Raw genomic sequence first — 20881 nt, forward strand, 5'->3', positions numbered from 1 at the left:
GACAGCCTACACCAGCCAAACCCGGACGACGCTTGGCCAATTGTGTGCCGCCCTATGGGACTCCCAGTCACGGCCGGTTGTGATACAGTCTGGAATTGAACCAGGGGGTCTGTAGTGACACCTCAAGCACTGAGATGCAGCGCCTTTGACCACTGCGCCATCATGAGATTGGTAAATGAAAGAGGAATATAATAATACTAATTGAATGGAGTTTCCCATCTTCCCATTTAGAGTTTATGGCTCAGCACAGAAAGGCCCTTATCCAGATTATGTGACAAAGGCATTTCCTAACAGACCTGCTAACTTTCTTTGCTGTTACCTTTAAGGTTGGAACCAACATGCAGTACCTCCGGCAGGCAGAGAGACAAGAACCATTTGTCCTCCAGCTCAAGGACAAGCTACACTATTGTAATGTTCAATGTAATTGCGTTACTGGACTTTTTGAAACTTCATGTATTTGTATTGTTTTAAACATGTACAAATAAAAGGAAATACACTTTATTTATTTATTTATTTTTATAAATACAAATGAATACATTAAAAAGGAAATGTATGGTTTAGACATGTCTTTAATGTTTATTTGTTTTAACTGTTAGTGACCATTCCCTAAGTGTTAATACATTTGTGTTTACATCATTAAGCCTTTATGTATGTGTTATGAATGACCAAAGTTGTCTGACCTTATAGTAAGTACAGCGTCATATGATACAAGACATTTAAGTATGTGTTATAAATGACCGAAGGTGTCTCACTTCAAACTAAGTATTACAGGACACTACATAAAGTGACAATTAATAGGTTATTAACGTTCTGCTGATTTATGAAGGTTCTCTCAAGATTTTTATTTATTTTTATTTATTTCACCTTTATTTAACCAGGTAAACCAGTTGAGAACAAGTTCTCATTTACAACTGCGACCTGGCCAAGATAAAGCAAAGCAGTGCGATAAAAAACAACAACACAGAGTTACATATAGGGTAAAACAAAACAAAGTCAAAAATACAGAAACAGAAATACATATATATACAGTGTGTGCAAATTTAGCAAGTTATGGAGGTAAGGCAATAAAATAGGCTATAGTGCAAAATAATTACAATTTAGTATTAACACTGGAATGATGTGCAAGAGATGATGTGCAAATAGAGATACTGGGGTACAAATGAGCAAAATAAATAACAATATAGGGATGAGGTAGTTGGGCGGGCTAATTTCAGATGGGCTGTGTACAGGTGCAGTGATCGGTAAGGTGCTCTGACAACTGATGCTTAAAGTTAGTGAGGGAGATAAGTGTCTCCAGCTTCAGAGATTTTTGCAATTTGTTCCAGTCATTGGCAGCAGAGAACTGGAAGGAATTGCGGCCAAAGGAGGTGTTGGCTTTGGGGATGACCAGTGAGATATACCCGCTGGAGCGCAGACTACGGGTGGGTGTTGCTATGGTGACCAATGAGCTAAGATAAGGCGGGGATTTGCCTAGCAGTGATTTATAGATGGCCTGGAGCCAGTGGGTTTGGCGACGAATATGTAGTGAGGACCAGCCAACAAGAGCGTACAGGTCACAGTGGTGGGTATTATATGGGGCTTTGGAGACAAAACGGATGGCACTGTGATAGACAACATCCAATTTGCTGAGTAGAGTGTTGGAGGCTATTTTGTAAATGACATCGCCGAAGTCAAGGATCGGTAGGATAGTCAGTTTTACGAGGGCATGTTTGGCAGCATGAGTGAAGGAGGCTTTGTTGCGAAATAGGAAACCGATTCTAGATTTAACTTTGGATTGGAGATTCTTAATGTGAGTCTGGAAGGAGAGTTTACAGTCTAACCAGACACCTAGATATTTGTAGTTGTCCACATACTCTAGGTCAGACCCGTCTAGAGTAGTGATTCTAGTCGGGTGGGCGGGTGCAAGCAGCATTCGGTTGAAGAGCATGCATTTAGTTTTACTAGTGTTTAAGAGCAGTTGGAGGCTACTGAAGGAGTGTTGTATGGAATTGAAGCTCGTTTGGAGGTTTGTTAACACAGTGTCCAATGAAGGGCCAGATGTATACAAAATGGTGTCGTCTGCGTAGAGGTGGATCTGAGAGTCACCAGCAGCAAGAGCGACGTCATTGATATACACAGAGAAAAGAGTTGGCCCAAGAATTGAACCCTGTGGCACCCCCATAGAGACTGCCATAGGTCCAGACAACAGGCCCTCCGATTTGACACATTGAACTCTATCTGAGAAGTAGTTGGTGAACCAGGCGAGGCAGTCATTTGAGAAACCAAGGCTATTTAGTCTGCCAATAAGAATGCGGTGGTTGACAGAGTCGAAAGCCTTGGCCAGGTCAATGAAAACGGCTGCACAGTACTGTCTATTATCGATCGCGGTTATAATATCGTTTAGGACCTTGAGCGTGGCTGAAGTGCACCCATGACCAGCTCGAAACCGGATTGCATAGCGGAGAAGGTACGGTGGGATTCGAAATGGTCGGTGATCTGTTTGTTGACTTGGCTTTCAAAAACTTTTGAAAGGCAGGGCAGGATGGATATGGGTCTGTAACAGTTTGGATCTAGAGTGTCACCCCCTTTGAAGAGGGGGATGACCGCGGCAGCTTTCCAATCTCTGGGGATCTCAGACGTTACGAAAGAGAGGTTGAACAGGCTAGTAATAGGGGTTGCGACAATTTCGGCGGCTAGTTTTAGAAAGAAAGGGTCCAGATTGTCTAGCCCAGATGATTTGTAGGGGTCCAGATTTTGCAGCTCTTTTAGAACATCAGCTGTCTGGATTTGTGTGAAGGAGAAGCGGGGGGGCATGGGTAAGTTGCAGCGGAGGGTGCAGAGCTGGTGGCCGGGGTAGTGGTAGCCAGGTGGAAAGCATGGCCAGCCGTAGCAAAATGCTTGTTGAAATTCTCGATTATTGTAGATTTATCGGTGGTGATAGTGTTTCCTAGCCTCAGTGCAGTGGGCAGCTGGGAGGAAGTGCTCTTATTTTCCATGGACTTTACAGTGTCCCAAAACTTTTTGGAGTTAGTGCTACAGGATGCAAATTTCTGTTTGAAAAAGTTAGCCTTTGCTTTCCTAACTGCTTGTGTATATCGGTTCCTAACTTCCCTGAAAAGTTGCATATCGCGGGGGCTATTTGATGCTAATGCAGTACGCCACAGGATGTTTTTGTGCTGGTCAAGGGCAGTCAAGTCTGAGGAGAACCAGGGGCTATATCTGTTCTTAGTTCTGTATTTCTTGAATGGGGCATGTCTATTTAAGATTGAGAGGAAATTACTTTTAAAGAACAACCAGGCATCCTCTACTGACGGAATGAGATCTATATCCATCCAGGATACCTGGGCCAGGTCAATTAGGAAGGCCTAATCCATAGGTTACTGTAGGGTGTGAGAGGTATTTAAATGGGTTGATGGACCTGCAGGGCTTGTGTGTGTTTGTGTGTGTGTGTCAGAACCAAGATGATTTGGAGTAGTCCAACCTGAGGCTACCACACCAGGTATTACTCTTCTGATCCCATGCTGGAGACCAGGGCTTGATTACAATATTTTGTGGCTGATCTTTCTGCGGGGCAGTCACCTAGGTACTCATTTGTTGAAATCCACAGACATTTAAAAGGAAATAATTCAACAACCATGTCTCTGTCGCTAACAAATACAGTCATGGGTGGTAACTCTACAATTCACTCAAAAAGAAAAAGACTCTATGCAACTTAGGCCTTACACTGTATAGTGTTAAAACAACACCCAAAATAACTTACTGTTTTTGCAAAACACTAATAGGAGTTAACTCTAGATTAACACTAGTGTTGAATAGCAATAACACTGTGAGTGTTAATTACCCAAAAGTGTTACATTTGAGTAACACTGGCAAGTGTAATGCAGTGTACATTAACGCTTAAAATGTAATACTATAATTAGAGTACTTTCTACACTCCTGTAGATTGGGACCATATGCTATCTGAGGTAGTTTTAAAATTAACTCTTTAAGTGTTGATTTAACACTACAAAATGTACTGTGTAGGGGTGTGTGTGAGAGAGTGTGCATATGTATTTATATATTGTTTTATATTTATATATTGGTCCACACAATCTATATACCAAATATTATTAAGATCAGAACATGTTTAAGATCTGAATGGAGGGAAAATGCTGTAAAATGACTCACTCTCCAGTCTCCATGGACTTGCATTGGATTTGCTTATACTGCATGTACTCTAGGGATGTATGTGTGAAAGAGAGTGTGTGTGGATTTCTTTAGATATTGTTTTCACATACACTACCGTTCAAAAGTTTGGGGTCACTTAGAAATGTCCTTGTTTTCGAAAGAAAAGCAATTTTTTGTCCATTAAAATAACATCAAATTGATCAGAAATACAGTGTAGACGTTGAAGAGGCGACTCCGGGATGCTGACCTTCTAGGCAGAGTTTCAAAGACAAAGCCATATCTCAGACTGGCCAATAAAAAGAAAAGATTAAGATGGGCAGTCTGAGATATGGCTTTTTCTTTGCAACTCTGCCTAGAAGGTCAGCATCCCGGAGTCGCCTCTTCACTGTTGATGTTGAGACTGTTTTTTTGCGGGTACTATTTAATGAAGCTGCCAGTTGAGGACCTGTGAGGCGTCTGTTTCTCAAACTAGACACTCTAATGTATTTGTCATCTTGCTCAGTTGTGCACCGGGGCCTCCCACTCCTCTTTCTATTCTGGTTAGAGCCAGTTTGCGCTGTTCTGTGAAGGGAGTAGTACACAGCGTTGTACGAGATCTTCAGTTTCTTGGCAATTTCTCGCATGGAATAGCCTTCATTACTCAGAACAAGAATAGACTGACGAGTTTCAGAAGAAAGTTCTTTGTTTCTGGCCATTTTGAGCCTGTAATCGAACCCACAATTGCTGATGCTCCAGATACTCAACTAGTCTCAAGAAGGCCAGTTTTATTGCTTCTTTAATCAGCACAACAGTTTTCAGCTGTGCTAACATCATTGCAAAAGGGTTTTCTAATGATCATTTAGCCTTTTAAAATGATAAACTTGGATTAGCAAACACAACGTGCCATTGGAACACAGGACTGATGGTTGCTGATAATGGGCCTCTGTACGCCTATGTAGATAAGCCATAGAAAATCAGCCGTTTCCAGCTACAACAGCCATTTACAACATTAACAATGTCTACACTGTATTTCTGATCAATTTGATGTTATTTTACTGGACAAAAAAATTGCTTTTCTTTCAAAAACAAGGACATTTCTAAGTGATCCCAAACTTTTGAACGGTAGCGTACGTACACGATATCTCTGTCTAGTTCTCATGCGAATGACGGGGATTTGGGCCTTGTCAGGTGTCTGTAGGATATTCTTCGTGTCCGACTCGTTGAAGAAAAAATCTGTCCTCGCTGTCCTGATATCTAGAAGCTCTTTTTGGTCATAGGAGACGGTGCCAGAAACATTATGTACAGAATAAATTACAAATAACGCGAAAAAACACACATAATAGTACAATTGGTTAGATGGCTGTAAAACAGCAGCCATCTTCTCCGGTGCCGTTATCACCACATTTATTATATAGTGCACTACTTTTGACCAGGGTACAACCCCTCTGGTGTACTATGCATGTTTACCCTCCCTCTCACACTAACAGAATATCACACCTAATTAGAAGAATACACTGGCAGGAAGCACTTCACAAATGTAGCTGCAGCCACAGGCACATCTCGGTTATTCATGACACCAGATGTTTACTCAACCACACACACACACACACACACACACACACACACACACACACACACACACACACACACACACACACACACACACACACACACACACACACACAGGATACTCTAACCTCTTAGATGACCAGCAATGTCAGATGTTTTGCCTGCAGATTTCATTTCATGCCTGAGAGATGTTATTTTTGTGGGAGGATGTAACCCAGATTTAACCATGCATTTTTCATTGACTTGAGTGGAAACAGATAGGTTGAGAACTAATAATTTAATAGCTTCTCCTTGCTGCAATGTAAAATAGGTGGTTTAAGCAGAAGGAACGTTGTGGATATGTAATATCATATGGTTGATTGACAAGTATTATGTAGATGTGTATCATAAATGTTCACTTAAAATATGCTATGGAGTTTCGGATGGGCAGTATGAGGGTCTGAGACATGATTCGAGACATGATTGCATTCTATTTGGAACCGGGCTGCCTCCCAGGCGTGACGCAAGTGCCCAGCTCTGTCCGACGGCAAATTGACTCAAAACAAAAGTGATGTAATTAAGCATGTGTAGTAATTGCTTTTGATAAAAACGCTTTATCTGCCTTCCCAATAAAAATAAATAAAAATATAAACATTTATTTTATGGAAAAGAGATGTATGTTTCTGGACGATGCACCGTTCTGCCTTGTTGACAAAATGACAGAGCGGCACAGATTACTGTTCAATTTGAGAAGGGCGCGTCTCTCTCCCCGCTTTCGCCTGAAGACGTGACGGGCCATTGCCCGGTTCAACCTGTGCCAGTGTAAAATAACTCACTCATTGGGTCGCTCAAGTTGAGTTGTTTTCTTTAAAAAGAGCAAGGTTGAGATGTTGATTATTGAGATATGACCCAGTGTGTCAGATCATTAGACTGAAGGCGTGGCTTAGTAGGGGCGTGGCTTTTTTTTTTGCCACCCGGAAGAGTAAATGTCATTCCCGTTTATATGTTCTGTTATATTGTCACCATTTGTTAAGGTGGGACAATGATATTTTTGTAGCTTTAGTAAGGCTTATATAACTGTATGAGCTCTGTAAGACACTTTGCAAAACCACGTTTTTGTGTAGTTTCACTTTATTACCACTGTTCATTCAGAAAGTATTCAGACCCCTTGACATTATCCACATTTTCTTAAATTACAGCCTTATTCTAAAATGGATTAAATAGTTTTTTTCTCCTCATCAATCTACACAAATGACAAAGCAAAAACTGAAATATGACATTTACATAAGTATTCAGACCCTTTACTCAGAACTTTGTTGAAGCCCCTTTGGCAGCGATTACAGCCTCGAGTGATCTTGGGTATGACGCTACAAGTTTGGCACACCTGTATTTGGGGAGTTTCTCCCATTCTTCTCTGCAGATCCTCTCAAGCTCTGTCAGGTTGGATGGGGAGTGTCGCTGCAAAGCTATTTTCAGATCTCTCCAGAGATGTTCGATCAGGTTCAAGACTGGGCTCTGGCTAGGCCACTCAGGGACATTCAAAGACTTGTCCCGAAGCCACTCTTGCATTGTCTTGGCTGTGTGCTTAGGGTCATTGTCCTTTTGGAAGGTGAACCTTCGCCCCAGTCTGATGTCCTGAGCGCTCTGGAGCAGGTTTTCATCAAGGATCTCTCTGTACTTTGCTCCGTTCATCTTTCCCTCGATCCTGACTAGTCTCCCAGTCCCTGCCGCTGAAAAACATCCCCACAGCTTGATGCTGCCACCAACATGCTTCACCGTAGGGATGTTGCCAGGTTTCCTCCTGACGTGATGCTTGGCATTCAGCCCAAAGAGTTCAATCTTGGTTTCATCAGACCAGAAAATCTTGTTTCTCATGGTCTGAAAGTCCTTTAGGTGCCTTTTGGCAAACTCCAATAGGGCTCTCATGTGCCTTTTGCAGAGGAGTGGCTTCTGTTTGGCCACTCTACCATAAAGGCCTGATTGGTGGAGTGCTGCAGAGATGGTTGTCCTTCTGGAAGGTTCTCCCATCTCCACAGAGGAATGGAGCTCTGTCAGAGTGACCATCGGGTTCTTGGTCACCTTCCTGACCAAGGCCCTTCTCCCCCGATTGCTCAGTTTGGCCGGGCGGCCAGCTCTAGGAAGAGTCTTGGTGGTTACAAACTTCTTCCATTTAAGAATGATGGAGGCCACTGTGTTCTTGGGGACCTTCAATGCTGCAGAAATGTTTTGGTACAATCCTGTCTCGGAGCTCTACGGACAATTCCTTCGACCTCATGGCTTGGTTTTTGCTCTGACATGCACTGTCAACTGTGGGACCTTATATAGACAGGTGTGTGCCTTTCCAAATCATGTCCAATCAATTGTATTTACCACAGGTGGACTCCAATCAAGTTGTAGAAACATCTCAAGGATGATCAATGCTAACAGGATGCACCTGAGCTCAATTTTGAGTCTCATAGCAAAGGGTATGAATACTTATGTAAATAAGGTGTTTCTGTTATTGTTTTTTTCACATTTGAATTTTTTTATAAAAACCTGTTTTCGCTTTTGTCATTATGGGGTATTGTGCATAGATTGATGAGAAAAAAATATATTTAATCCATTTTAGAATAAGGCTGTAACGTAACAAAATGTGAAAATGTCAAGGGGTCTGAATATTTTCAGAATGCGCTGTATATGTAAATGCTAATGTTAAATACGTGTGCATGCAAAACAATGCACAACTCTAGATGTATTACGTACTCATGTTATTATCATCAGGTGTGCATGCAAAGCAAAGCACAAGCCTACATTTCTTACATGCTCATATTATTATTCTGGGGCTTGCGATGCAAAATCCCCAACTTAAATCTTCAACATACTTCTTCTTATTATTGTTATTATTCCTTAGCACACAACACCTCCTACACAGTTGAAGCTAGAAACGCTGTTAAAACTTTAAAATGTGTGGTCTGGATTGAGTTGCTTGTGTTAACATTTTATATATATTTGATACTTTTTATGTTAATATTTTTTTTGTCCTTCTTTTTGTCAATCTTCATTCACTTTCATGGCATTTCCTCAACATTCTAAAGCCCTCCATAGTGACATAATCACTTCCAACATTCACTGTAAACAATGTAACTTTTGACACAAATCAGCTACTTTGACCACTTTGCCAACAACTTAGACAAAAAGTTGAAAAATCCAGAAAAAATAACAGAATTATCTGGTACCGATCAAATGTTACAGCTGTTTAAGTAACCGTATCAACAACATTTTGTCTAACTGTTTTATAAACAAAATACATTTCGAACACTTCCCCAACATGTTAGACAAAAAGTTAGAGGGTATGACATCTTTGTCTACTCCTCTGCTATTCAAATAAAAAATCTGAACAGAAATATATTCTACAAATAAAAAGTTACAGCTGTTTGTCGGAGTATAGAGTGACAAAAAGTAGGTAGTTAACGTCAGCTAACAGCTCTTTGTCTCATCATTGAGCAGCCCAAACAAAGCCAATGGCTATGGATACTCACAGACACATGTGGCAGTGTAGGGAAGAATTATGATGATGTTGGAGAGAGTGACCACAATTACCAACCACAACCACACAACAACTGACTACAACCACACAACTACTGACCACAACCACACAACTACTGACCACAACTAATGACCACAACTACTGACCAGAACCACACAACCACTGACCACAACTACTGACCATTTACATTACATTTTAGTCATTTAGCAGACGCTCTTATCCAGAGCGACTTACAGGAGCAATTAGGGTTAAGTGCCTTGCTCAAGGGCACATTTACGTCATTTAGCAGACGCTCTAGTCCAGAGCGACTCACAAATTGATGCATTCACCCTATAGCCAGTGGGATAACCACTTTACAATTTTTTTTTTGGGGGGTAGAAGGATTACTTTATCCTATCCCAGGTATTCCTTAAAGAGGTGGGGTTTCAAATGTCTCCGGAAGGTGGTGAGCGACTCCGCTGTGTGTGGGGGGGGTAGAAGGATTACTTTATCCTATCCCAGGTATTCCTTAAAGAGGTGGGGTTTCAAATGTCTCCGGAAGGTGGTGAGCGACTCCGCTGTGTGTGTGGGGGGGTAGAAGGATTGCTTTATCCTATCCCAGGTATTCCTTAAAGAGGTGGGGTTTCAAATGTCTCCGGAAGGTGGTGAGTGACTCCGCTGTCCTGGCGTCGTGAGGGAGCTTGTTCCACCATTGGGGTGCCAGAGCAGCGAACAGTTTTGACTGGGCTGAGCGGGAACTATGCTTCCGCAGAGGAAGGGAGCCAGCAGGCCAGAGGTGGATGAACGCAATGCCCTCGTTTGGGTGTAGGGACTGATCAGAGCCCGAAGGTACAGAGGTGCCGTTCCCCTCGCTGCTCCAAAGGCAAGCACCATGGTCTTGTAACGGATGCGAGCTTCAACTGGAAGCCAGTGGAGTGTGCGGAGGAGGGGGGTGACGTGAGAGAACTTGGGAAGGTTGAACACCAGACGGGCTGCGGCATTCTGGATGAGTTGTAGGGGTTTAATGGCACATGCAGGGAGGCCAGCCAACAGCGAGTTGCAGTAATCAAGACGGGAGATGACAAGTGCCTGGATTAGGACCTGTGCCGCTTCCTGTGTAAGGCAGGGTCGTACTCTCCGAATGTTGTAGAGCATGAACCTGCAGGAGCGGGTCACCGCCTTGATGTTAGCGGAGAACGACAGGGTGTTGTCCAGGGTCACGCCAAGGCTCTTCGCACTCTGGGAGGAGGACACAACGGAGTTGTCAACCGTGATGGCGAGATCATGGAACGGGCAGTCCTTCCCCGGGAGGAAGAGCAGCTCCGTCTTGCCAGGGTTCAGCTTGAGGTGGTGATCCGTCATCCATACTGATATGTCTGCCAGACATGCAGAGATGCGATTCGCCACCTGGTTATCAGAAGGGGGAAAGGAGAAGATTAGTTGTGTATCGTCAGCGTAGCAATGATAGGAGAGGCCGTGTGAGGATATGACAGAGCCAAGTGACTTGGTGTATGGGGAGAAAAGGAGAGGGCCTAGAACTGAGCCCTGGGGGACACCAGTGGTGAGAGCACGTGGTGCGGAGACAGCTTCTCGCCACGCCACTTGGTAGGAGCGACCGGTCAGGTAGGACGCAATCCAGGAGTGAGCCGCGCCGGAGATGCCCAGCTCGGAGAGGGTGGAGAGGAGGATCTGATGGTTCACAGTATCAAAGGCAGCAGACAGGTCTAGAAGGACAAGAGCAGAGGAGAGAGAGTTAGCTTTAGCAGTGCGGAGAGTCTCCGTGACACAGAGAAGAGGAGTCTCAGTTGAATGACCAGTCCTGAAACCTGATTGGTTTGGATCAAGAAGGTCATTCTGAGAGAGATAGCAAGAGAGTTGGCTAAAGACGGCACGCTCAATGGTTTTGGAAAGAAAAGAAAGAAGGGATACTGGTCTGTAGTTGTTGACATCAGTGGGGTCGAGTGTTGGTTTTTTGAGAAGGGGAGCAACTCTCGCTCTCTTGAAGACGGAAGGGACATGGCCAGCGGTCAAGGATGAGTTGATCAGCGAGGTGAGGTAGGGGAGAAGGTCACCGGAGATGGTCTGGAGAAGGGAGGAGGGGATGGGGTCAAGCGGGCAGGTTGTTGGGCGGCCTGCAGTCACAAGTCGCAGGATTTTATCTGGAGAGAGAGGGGAGAAAGAAGTCAAAGCATAGGGTAGGGCAGTGTGAGCAGGACCAGCAGTGTCATTAGACTTAACAAACGAGGATTGGATGTCGTCAACCTTCTTTTCAAAGTGGTTGACGAAGTCATCCACAGAGAGAGGAGGGGGGGATTCAGGAGGGAGGAAAATGTGGCAAAGAGCTTCCTAGGGTTAGAGGCAGATGCTTGGAATTTAGAGTGGTAGAAGGTGGCCTTAGCAGCAGAAACAGATGAAGAAAATGTAGAGAGGAGGGAGTGAAAAGATGCCAGGTCGGCAGGGGAGTTTAGTTTTCTTCCATTTCCGCTCCGCTGCCCGGAGCTCTGTTCTGTGAGCTCGCAATGAGTCATCAAGCCACGGAGCTGGAGGGGGAGGACCGAGCCGGCCGGGAGGATAGGGGACACAGAGAGTCAAAGGATGCAGAAAGGGAGGAGAGGAGGGTTGAGGAGGCAGAATCAGGAGATTGGAGGGAGAAGGATTGAGCAGAGGGAAGAGATGATAGGATGGAAGAGGAGAGAGTAGTGGGAGAGAGAGAGCGAAGGTTGCGGCGGCGCATTACCATCTGTGTAGGGGCAGAGTGAGTAGTGTGGGAGGAGAGCGAGAGAGAAAAGGAAACAAAGTAGTGGTCGGAGACATGGAGGGGAGTTGCAGTGAGATTAGTAGAGGAGCAGCATCTAGTGAAGATGAGGTCAAGCGTATTGCCTGCCTTGTGAGTAGGGGGGACGGTGAGAGGGTGAGGTCAAAAGAGGAGAGGAGTGGAAAGAAGGAGGCAGAGAGAAATGAGTCAAATGTGGACATAGGGAGGTTGAAATCCCCCAAAACTGTGAGGGGTGAGCCATCCTCAGGAAAGGAACTTATCAAGGCGTCAAGCTCATTGATGAACTCTCCAAGGGAACCTGGAGGGCGATAGATGACAAGGATATTAAGCTTAAATGGGCTAGTGACTGTGACAGCATGGAATTCAAATGAGGAGATAGACAGATGGGTTAGGGGAAAAATTGAGAATGTCCACTTGGGAGAGATGAGGATTCCTGTACCACCACCCCTCTGACCAGATGCTCTCGGGGTATGCGAGAACACATGGTCAGACGAGGAGAGAGCAGTAGGAGTAGCAGTGTTTTCAGTGGTGATCCATGTTTCCGTCAGCGCCAGGAAGTCGAGGGACTGGAGGTTGGCATAGGCTGGGATGAAGTCAGCTTTGTTGGCAGCAGAACGGCAGTTCCAGAGGCTGCCTGCGACCTGGAACTCCAGGTGTGGGGTGCGTGCAGGGACCACCAGGTTAGAGAGGCAGCAGCCACGCGGCGTGGTGCGTTTGTGTAGCCTGTGCAGAGAGGAGAGAACAGGGATAGGCAGAGGCATAGTTGACAGGCTGTAGCAAATGGCTACAAAAATGCAGAGGAGATCGGAATGAAATGAGCTAAGCATCTGGGAGAGGAGAGAGCAGGGCCTCCCTCACCAAAAACTTCTACCTCAGAAACTAAAATTGTTTCACTGAACCACCCGAACAAAAACTCTCCCAACTTCCACCTTTAGAAATCAGAATTGTTGTGAACCACAGCGGTTCAATGTTTAAAGGAATAGACTCAACCCACTTTATTCAGCTAGCTAACTATGACACCATAGCTAACTAGCATGCTAGCATCCAATAACAATAACACACAGTTTAGCACCAACACTTGGTCACAACAAACCACCAATAGTGTGTTAACTAGCTAACTAGCATGCTAGCATCCAGTAACACACAGTTTAGCACCAACACTTGGTCACAACAAACCACCAATAGTGTGATAACACACTAAACAGATCATTCGTGTCTGTGTCAAGTTCCTTTCATGACGCAGCAATGATTAAACGTTGGCTAGCTAGGACAAGTATATTGTATTTAGCTACTACAGTACAGTTAGCTGGTCGTGTTGGGTAGCTAGCAATGGCCACTGTGTTGACTTTGTTTGAAGAACGGCTAGCTAGCCACACAACGACTGACCACAACTAATGACCACAAATACTGACCAAAACCACACAACCACTGACCACAACCACACAACTACTGACCACATAACTACTGACAACAACTACAGACCGTAGGACAGTCACTAGGATGGAAACGGACGTTAAGGAACTTAAAAAGGAGAACAACGTTCTGAGAGAAGCCTTACTAGACATACAAACTAGATCGATGAGAGAAAATCTAGTATTTACGGGTATCCAGGAAAAAGAGGGAGAGATTACTGAAAAAATGGTGAAGGACTTCTTTCTTACAGCGCTTCAAATTCCACTCGAGGCTGTCGACAAAATCCAACTCGAACGTGTACACCGTTTCGGACAAAGTGGACAGAGAAATGAGCGTCCAATCGTTCCCAAATTTGCTTTTTTTAAGGATAAAGTAATGGTTACAAGCCTAGGTGAAAGACTTGCTGGAACGAAAATAGGCATGAATGATCAGTTCCCGAGGGAGATTGCAGAACGGCGCAAAGTTCTGTACCCACTCTTCAAGGAAAATAGATTAAAAGGGAAGCGTGTTGCTCTTGTTGTCAATAAACTGTATATTGACAACCAAATGTTCCGTGACACAAAGACTACTCCATGGCTATTCTGAAAGTTCTAATAGAGAAGTCGAATAATAGAACAGCCAATACTAGCCATGGTAGGGATTGTAATAATAAAGCACATTTATAGTAGGCATAGTATTTTATAAAGGGATAAGACAGTATTACAAGAACAGATAACAAGCAAAATAATAAATCTTCAAATACAACTAAATTAGAACACAAGTACTCAATCAACATAGTGGAGATAAAAACATAGCAAACAGAAGACATAGAAGGCACATTATGTGTGGATGAATTGTGATAGAAGGTGTGATAGTTTTGTGTTTGAATAAGTGTGGTGTTAAGTGAGTGAGAAAGGAAATGGTTGCATATCCCAGAACCAACAAGGGTCTGTGAGCAGGGGTTGCGAGAGAGAGCTTTCAATTTTGTGCAGATGAGGGATATACATTTTAAATATAATATAGTCTACATCTAATATATTTTTTTATTGTCCTATCATGATGGAACGATCCCCAACCCTATATCCTAGACACCCACCTGAGCGACCCATACACCAAAGAGAAGTCCCCATCGGTTTTATGGACATGCTGTGAGTTGCCTATATGCAGCCAAAACAGAAAAATAAATGCGGTCAGAGACCTACTTGAGCAGCGCCACCCCCTCAAGATTCTGAGCCTGCCAAAGTTGGTCCTACAAAGCTAGAGCCCCCTGATGGGAGAGCATAATATACATGGAAATTCTCAAAGCTGCTAATGAGAACCTTGACGACCTTATACCTAGCCGGTGGGGATTCCTGTGGGGTACCCCCACTCAGGTTGTGGCAGTGCTGGCAACACTGGCTGCATTAACCCATGGGGAGGGGGTCACACTCAGACAATCAGAGAGGGGGCTTATCATTGTGGCCAAGGTGGCACAAAATAATCAAAGGTCTGACTGCACAGAGATGCTTGGGAAAAAATTGTTACAATGGGGGACCAGAGTGTTTGTGTCTCAGGTGAAGAGGGTGGATCTGATCTCCATCACCTAGGACTTGACATACAGTGGGGAGAACAAGTATTTGATACACTGACGACTTTGCAGGTTTTCCTACTTACATTTTTATCATAGGTACACTTCAACTGTGAGAGACTGAATCTAAAACAAAAATCCAGAAAATCACATTGTATGATTTTTAAGTAATTAATTTGCATTTTATTGCATGACATAAGTATTTGATACATCAGAAAAGCAGAACTTAATATTTAGTACAGAAACCTTTGTTTGCAATTACAGAGATCATACGTTTCCTGTAGGTCTTGACCAGGTTTGCACACACTGCAACAGGGATTTTGGCCCACTCCTCCATACAGACCTTCTCCAGATCCTTCAGGTTTCGGGGCTGTCGCTGGGCAATACGGACTTTCAGCTCCCTCCAAAGATTTTCTATTGGGTTCAGGTCTGGAGACTAGCTAGGCCACTCCAGGACCTTGAGATGCTTCTTACGGAGCCACCCCTTAGTTGCCCTGGCTGTGTGTTTCGGGTCGTTGTCATGCTGGAAGACCCAGCCACGACCCATCTTCAATGCTCTTACTGAGGGAAGGAGGTTGTTGGCCAAGATCTCGCGATACATGGCCCCATCCATCCTCCCCTCAATACGGTGCAGTCTCCTGTCTCCTTTGCAGAAAAGCATCCCCAAATAATGATGTTTCCACCTCCACGCTTCACGGCTGGGATGGTGTTCTTGGGGTTGTACTCATCCTTCGTCTTCCTCCAAACAAGGCGAGTGGAGTTTAGACCAAAAAGCTCTATTTTTGTCTCATCAGACCACATGATCTTCTCCCATTCCTCCTCTGGATCATCCAGATGGTCATTGGCAAACTTCAGACGGGCCTGGTCATGCGCTGGCTTGAGCAGGGGGACCTTGCGTGCGCTGCAGGATTTTAATCCATGACAGCGTAGTGTGTTACTAATGGTTTTCTTTGAGACTGTGGTCCCAGCTCTCTTCAGGTCATTGACCAGGTCCTGCCGTGTAGTTCTGGGCTGATCCCTCACCTTCCTCATGATCATTGATGCCCCAGTGTGTCAAATACTTGTTCTCACCACTGTATATACTGAGATCATGTGACAGATCATGTGACACTTAGATTGCACACAGGTGGACTTTATTTCACTAATTATGTGACTTCTGAAGGTAATTGGTTGCACCAGATCTTATTTAGGGGCTTTATAGCAAAGGGGGTGAATACATATGCACGCACCACTTTTCCGTTCTTTATTTTTTTTAGAGTTTCTTGAAACAATTTGGACTATTTTGTGTATGTCCATTACATGAAATCCAAATAAAAATCAATTTAAATTACAGGTTGTAACACTTACAAAATAGGAAAAACGCCAAGGGGGACGAATACTTTTGCATTTTTATGGATATATATAAAGAAATGTAAATCGAAAAAAGGTCAAACGAAACGAAGTGCAGCTAGTTTGCGGTCTTTCCAGCTTCAGTTGGAAATGATTGTGTTAGCTATGTTGTTGGCTAGCTCCTCTGAACAACAGTGTCCTGACGAGTGAGCACATTTTCTATGCCAGATGAAATCGTGCGTCATTAGCACATTGTTATGGATGTATACAAATAAATGTCATTAGAAAACAGCTTAAACAAATGCAAATGCGGCTACTTTGCTGTTATTCTGGATGCTTGACGTGACTATAAATTAGCCATAATTGGCTAGCTAGCAAGCAAGGGATAAGAACGTTGCCAGCCAGCATGGCAATGGAACAATTAGAACGAAAGATACAGAACAAAAAATGCCTCCCAAGTGGCGCAGCGGTCTAAGGTATTGCATCGCAGTGCTAGAGGCGTCACTACAGACCCGGGTTCGATCCCAGGCTGTGTCACATCCAGCCTTGACCAAAAGACCCATTAGATGGCGCACAATTGGTCCAGCGTCGTCTGGGTTAGGGGAGGGTTTGGCCGGCCAGGATGTCCTTGTCCCATTGCGCTCTAGCGACTCCATGTGTCGGGTCTGGCGCCTGCAAGCTGACTTCGGTCACCGGCTGGACAGTGTTTCCTCTGACATATTGGTGTGGCTGGCTTCTGGGCTAAGCGATCAGTGTGTCAAGAAGCAGTGCGGCTGGGTGGTGTTTTGGAGGACGCATGACCTTCGCCTCTCCCGAGTCTGTAGGGTAGTTGCAGCGATGGGACAAGACTGTAATTGGGGGTAAAAGTACAAAAATAACAAGATACATAACAAAAAGATTGAATGACTGGGTCGCGTCTACGGCAACCGAACCAATAGAACGACCATCCGGCTTGGGTAGCAACCCTAGATTTGAATATGTTGGTAACCCGTTGTATAAAAGTGATAATGCCCTCGACGCCGGTGTTTGGAGGATATATTAGCACGGTTTGCCTAAAAACACCCTTGCCAATATATATTCCAAACACCGGCTTCTCGGGCATTATCACTTAAGTATACTACAGTTTACTACAGAATTCTATAGTATTTTTTATATGGGAAGTTCACGTTTTTTTAAATACACACATGGCAGCCATAGCCACTGAAATACATAGTTATGGCTAACATAAAAAATAAACAATCACACACAAATTAAATGAGTAAACTCAAATATAATTTTTTATAAGTTGGCAGAATTAAGGTATGGGGGATCTTCTGCATCTCTCAGTCTTGGTGTGTGGGACAGAGAGGAGGTGGGTGCTGCGGGAGGTTCTTTCTGTTATTCTCCTCTGCAGGTAACCAGTCTCGGAAGGGGGACTTGCAGCGAGAGATTGCAAAGTCCAGGCACAGCTGCTCTCTTTGCTCTTCAAGTGTCTGCAGTGTCAGTGTCTCCAGTGCATCGTGTACCTCACACAGTGGAGGCTGGTGACTTGAAACATTTAGGAGGATGTGAGACCCACGGTACAGGCACGGACCGCACAGAGACGATAAAGCGTGTTTCAAAAATCGTCAAAGACTAATTATTTTAACCTAAAGCATATAATAAAGACATTTATAGTACAATATTATGGGTAATAGGAATGAGAGGGCTACTTACACAGTGTTGGGAAGGGATCCTAGCAGTGATTGAATGAGGGTATGAGGCATGAGTTGAGGTGTTCATAGGCAGGACAAGCTCATCATGGATGGACGGTGTTGGAGAAGAGCTCAAATCTTCCACTGAGGGCAGGACAGGATTTGACTGGGAAGACAAAAAACAATAACACAATACACTACACAGTTAGACAAAAGAGCTAAGAATGAGTTAGTCCAAGCAAGGAGTAAAATCATTGATGTCTAATAATTTGATTGTGCTTATGTATGTGATTGACTCTACATACAGTAATGAGAGAAAATTGACAGGTCTTCTCACAGTGCTTCGAGAGGAAACATTCAATGTGCCAGTGGATGAGCGGGCACATGAGATGTGGCTTCAGTTCATGTCAGGAGAGAGTTGACAATGGTAGTGGAGTGGAGTGGTCATCACCTATTAACTAAGGGAACAGGAGGGGACTTAGCTGTAAATGCTGTACAAATAGCAGATACATGACATTACAGCAGCACCATCATAGGTTTGGGCAACAAGTTTCTCCACGAAGTTAAACTCAGGCTGTGCCTCTTGCCCACTTGACACATCAAAGTGGCCCAAGAAACGTTCCTGAATAAAGCCCTGATCATCCACATACCTGACGATAACTGACAACTGCGAGCAGACTGGTGGCACCACAGGTCCCAGAGTGGTGGGGAAATGTTTTCCCCCTGGGGCCCAGAGTTTTTCTTTATCTGGTAACCTAACCAGCAAAACTCTGGACCCTACAGGGTATGACAGTGATTAATCAATTGTAAAAAGGTTTTATATGGGCTATGACGGGACCAGTTTTTCTAATCAGGTCACATGGTTTATTTTTTTTACAATTTAGACTAGACTAACAGCAGGGTTTCCTCTACCCAGACACAGAGACAACAACTGATAGACAATATAACTCACAGAGCCGAGCTTGCTTTATGCATGTTTGCATCATGCAGGCCTATGCAACTGTAGGCCTAATAAAAAATTAACTCACAGTCTATATCATCACTATTATGATGATTGATTCATTCCAGTTAATAATTTGGGATTGAAAAGTTCTAGGCAGCCTAGCCAGACCAATTTTTAATATAAACCAAATTTGAACACATTAACATTTTCTCCTGACAAACAAATGGACTATACATACATAACTTGTTTAACCTGACTAGATGGACAGGGTGCATAGGCTGTATGCAGCTGCTGTTCTTAGTAGCCTACCGTTGATCAGACTGAAAAATCGTCTAATTTTCATCCCATTCAGCATGTCAGATCTATAATGTTTAGGTGATAAACTGCTTGTGACCCTGTTTCTTCTTACCTTCTCGTTGTGCTGCGCAGTTTGAATATGCAGACGTTCGTCCATTACATGATCGATGCGGATTTTTCCAAGAAGCTTGAATATAATGTGGGCAATGAAAGGGGTTCTTCAACAAAGAATCCACTACATTGTTAGTATTAGCTAGCCATTCTGGTGGAGAAAACTGAGCTCTGGTAGCTAGATAACGTTAGCAGTTGCTACTAAAGTTACTCCATACAAAAATAAAGTTCTAAAACCAAGAAAACAATATATACTCTACCTCCTCCGTCTCCTGTAGTTTGAAGAAACTAATTTGAATTTAATAATATCCAAAAAATGCTCAACTATGACTCTTTACTCTCAGTCTCTATCCAATATGTCACCAACTCACCAAGCTTCTCAACACATAGAACCCCCATAATGCTCTGTGGCACAACCCCAATACACCACACTAAGTTTGTTCTCTGATCCTAATCCTATGATTGGATGGACAACATCAGTTCATATTGTAAAAACCTTGATTGGTTGGAAGTGGTCATAAACCCACAATGTAGGTCTATGGAAGGGGATAAGGCTAACGAGCCTCCTAGGTTTTGTATTGAAGTCAATGTGTAGCCAGAGGAGGACAGGGAATAGTTGTTCTCCAGCTACACCATGGTTCTAGCCTAGTGTGTCTTGTTGAGACTACTGTAGACCTTCAATGCAAAACAGTGTTTTATAATCAGGTATTTGGTGACGTGAATATATTTAGTATAGTTTTATCTAAAAATGCTAACTTTTTTAATGTTCTTTATTTTTAATTTAAATTTAAATTTTTCTGAAATTCACTGAGTAGAATGGTCCTCCCCTTCCTCCTCTGAGGAGCCTCCAATGACCTCACATATACAGTGCCCAGGATGATGCGGCAAGCAAGCTTTTGGATGCTCTAGAGCTGGTCTGAGAGCACTTGGGATAATGAGCTATGCCAAACTTGTAGCCAACGAGGCACTGAAACTACTCTGTACTCCGTTAAAGTTATCTAGATGCACAGTATTAACCATTCTGTTCCAAACCGTGTGTCTGCAGTAAAATATGCTCTCTGAACTGTTGTTGTTGTTGTTGTTGTTGTTGTTGGGGTGGTTGTAGGGATGGTGGTGGTGGTGGTGTGTGGTCATTTGATCAGGTCTTGGCCATAGGTGGCTAAAGGTACCTTCATACCATGGTGGAATAGAACCAGAGAGCTAATGAAGACAAATAAAACACAATAAGCTGCTCTCCTGCAAAAGTGCAGAGCCCCCTGGCTGGTATTTATGGGCAGCATAAATACCGTGGATGTGTTCTTGGACGATCTGTAAGAGAGACAGCAAGAAAGGGAATTAGAGAAAGTGAGAGCCTTTTCTTTGAATGGATCAAAATAAAAAGTGACTATTAGAAAAAGTGAGCGAGAGAGCGAAAGAAAGAGGTAGAGGTTGTGCCTGTTGGTAAACAGTGAAGGGTCTGAGGGCCTGGGGCCCCGATCTAGCGCTGATGAAAGTCTATGACCGGGGCTGCTTCTGCAGAAAAACAATGAGCTGACCCTTCACTGTGTACCAACAGGCACAACCTCTACCTCTTTCTTTCGCTCTCTCGCTCACTTTTTCTAACAGTCACTTTTTC

At 43.8% G+C, this 20881-nt stretch overlaps 1 protein-coding gene and 1 pseudogene across 1 annotated transcript in view; one reads left to right on the top strand and one right to left on the bottom strand.

The window, feature by feature from the left end:
* Window positions 1-9791: 9791 nt before the first annotated feature.
* Window positions 9792-10894, bottom strand: LOC123482780 (annotated as a pseudogene).
* A 9641-nt stretch (window positions 10895-20535) lies between these two features.
* LOC121553304 (phospholipid phosphatase 4-like) overlaps window positions 20536-20881 on the top strand; it is a 154534-nt gene continuing 154188 nt past the window's right edge. The window contains exon 1 of the mRNA XM_045211459.1: window positions 20536-20576. Coding sequence (XP_045067394.1) covers window positions 20536-20576 — 41 coding nt within the window. The remainder of the gene's footprint in view (window positions 20577-20881) is intronic.

Source organism: Coregonus clupeaformis, chromosome 37 (assembly GCF_020615455.1).
Source record: "Coregonus clupeaformis isolate EN_2021a chromosome 37, ASM2061545v1, whole genome shotgun sequence".
Taxonomy (NCBI): Eukaryota; Metazoa; Chordata; class Actinopteri; order Salmoniformes; family Salmonidae; genus Coregonus; species Coregonus clupeaformis.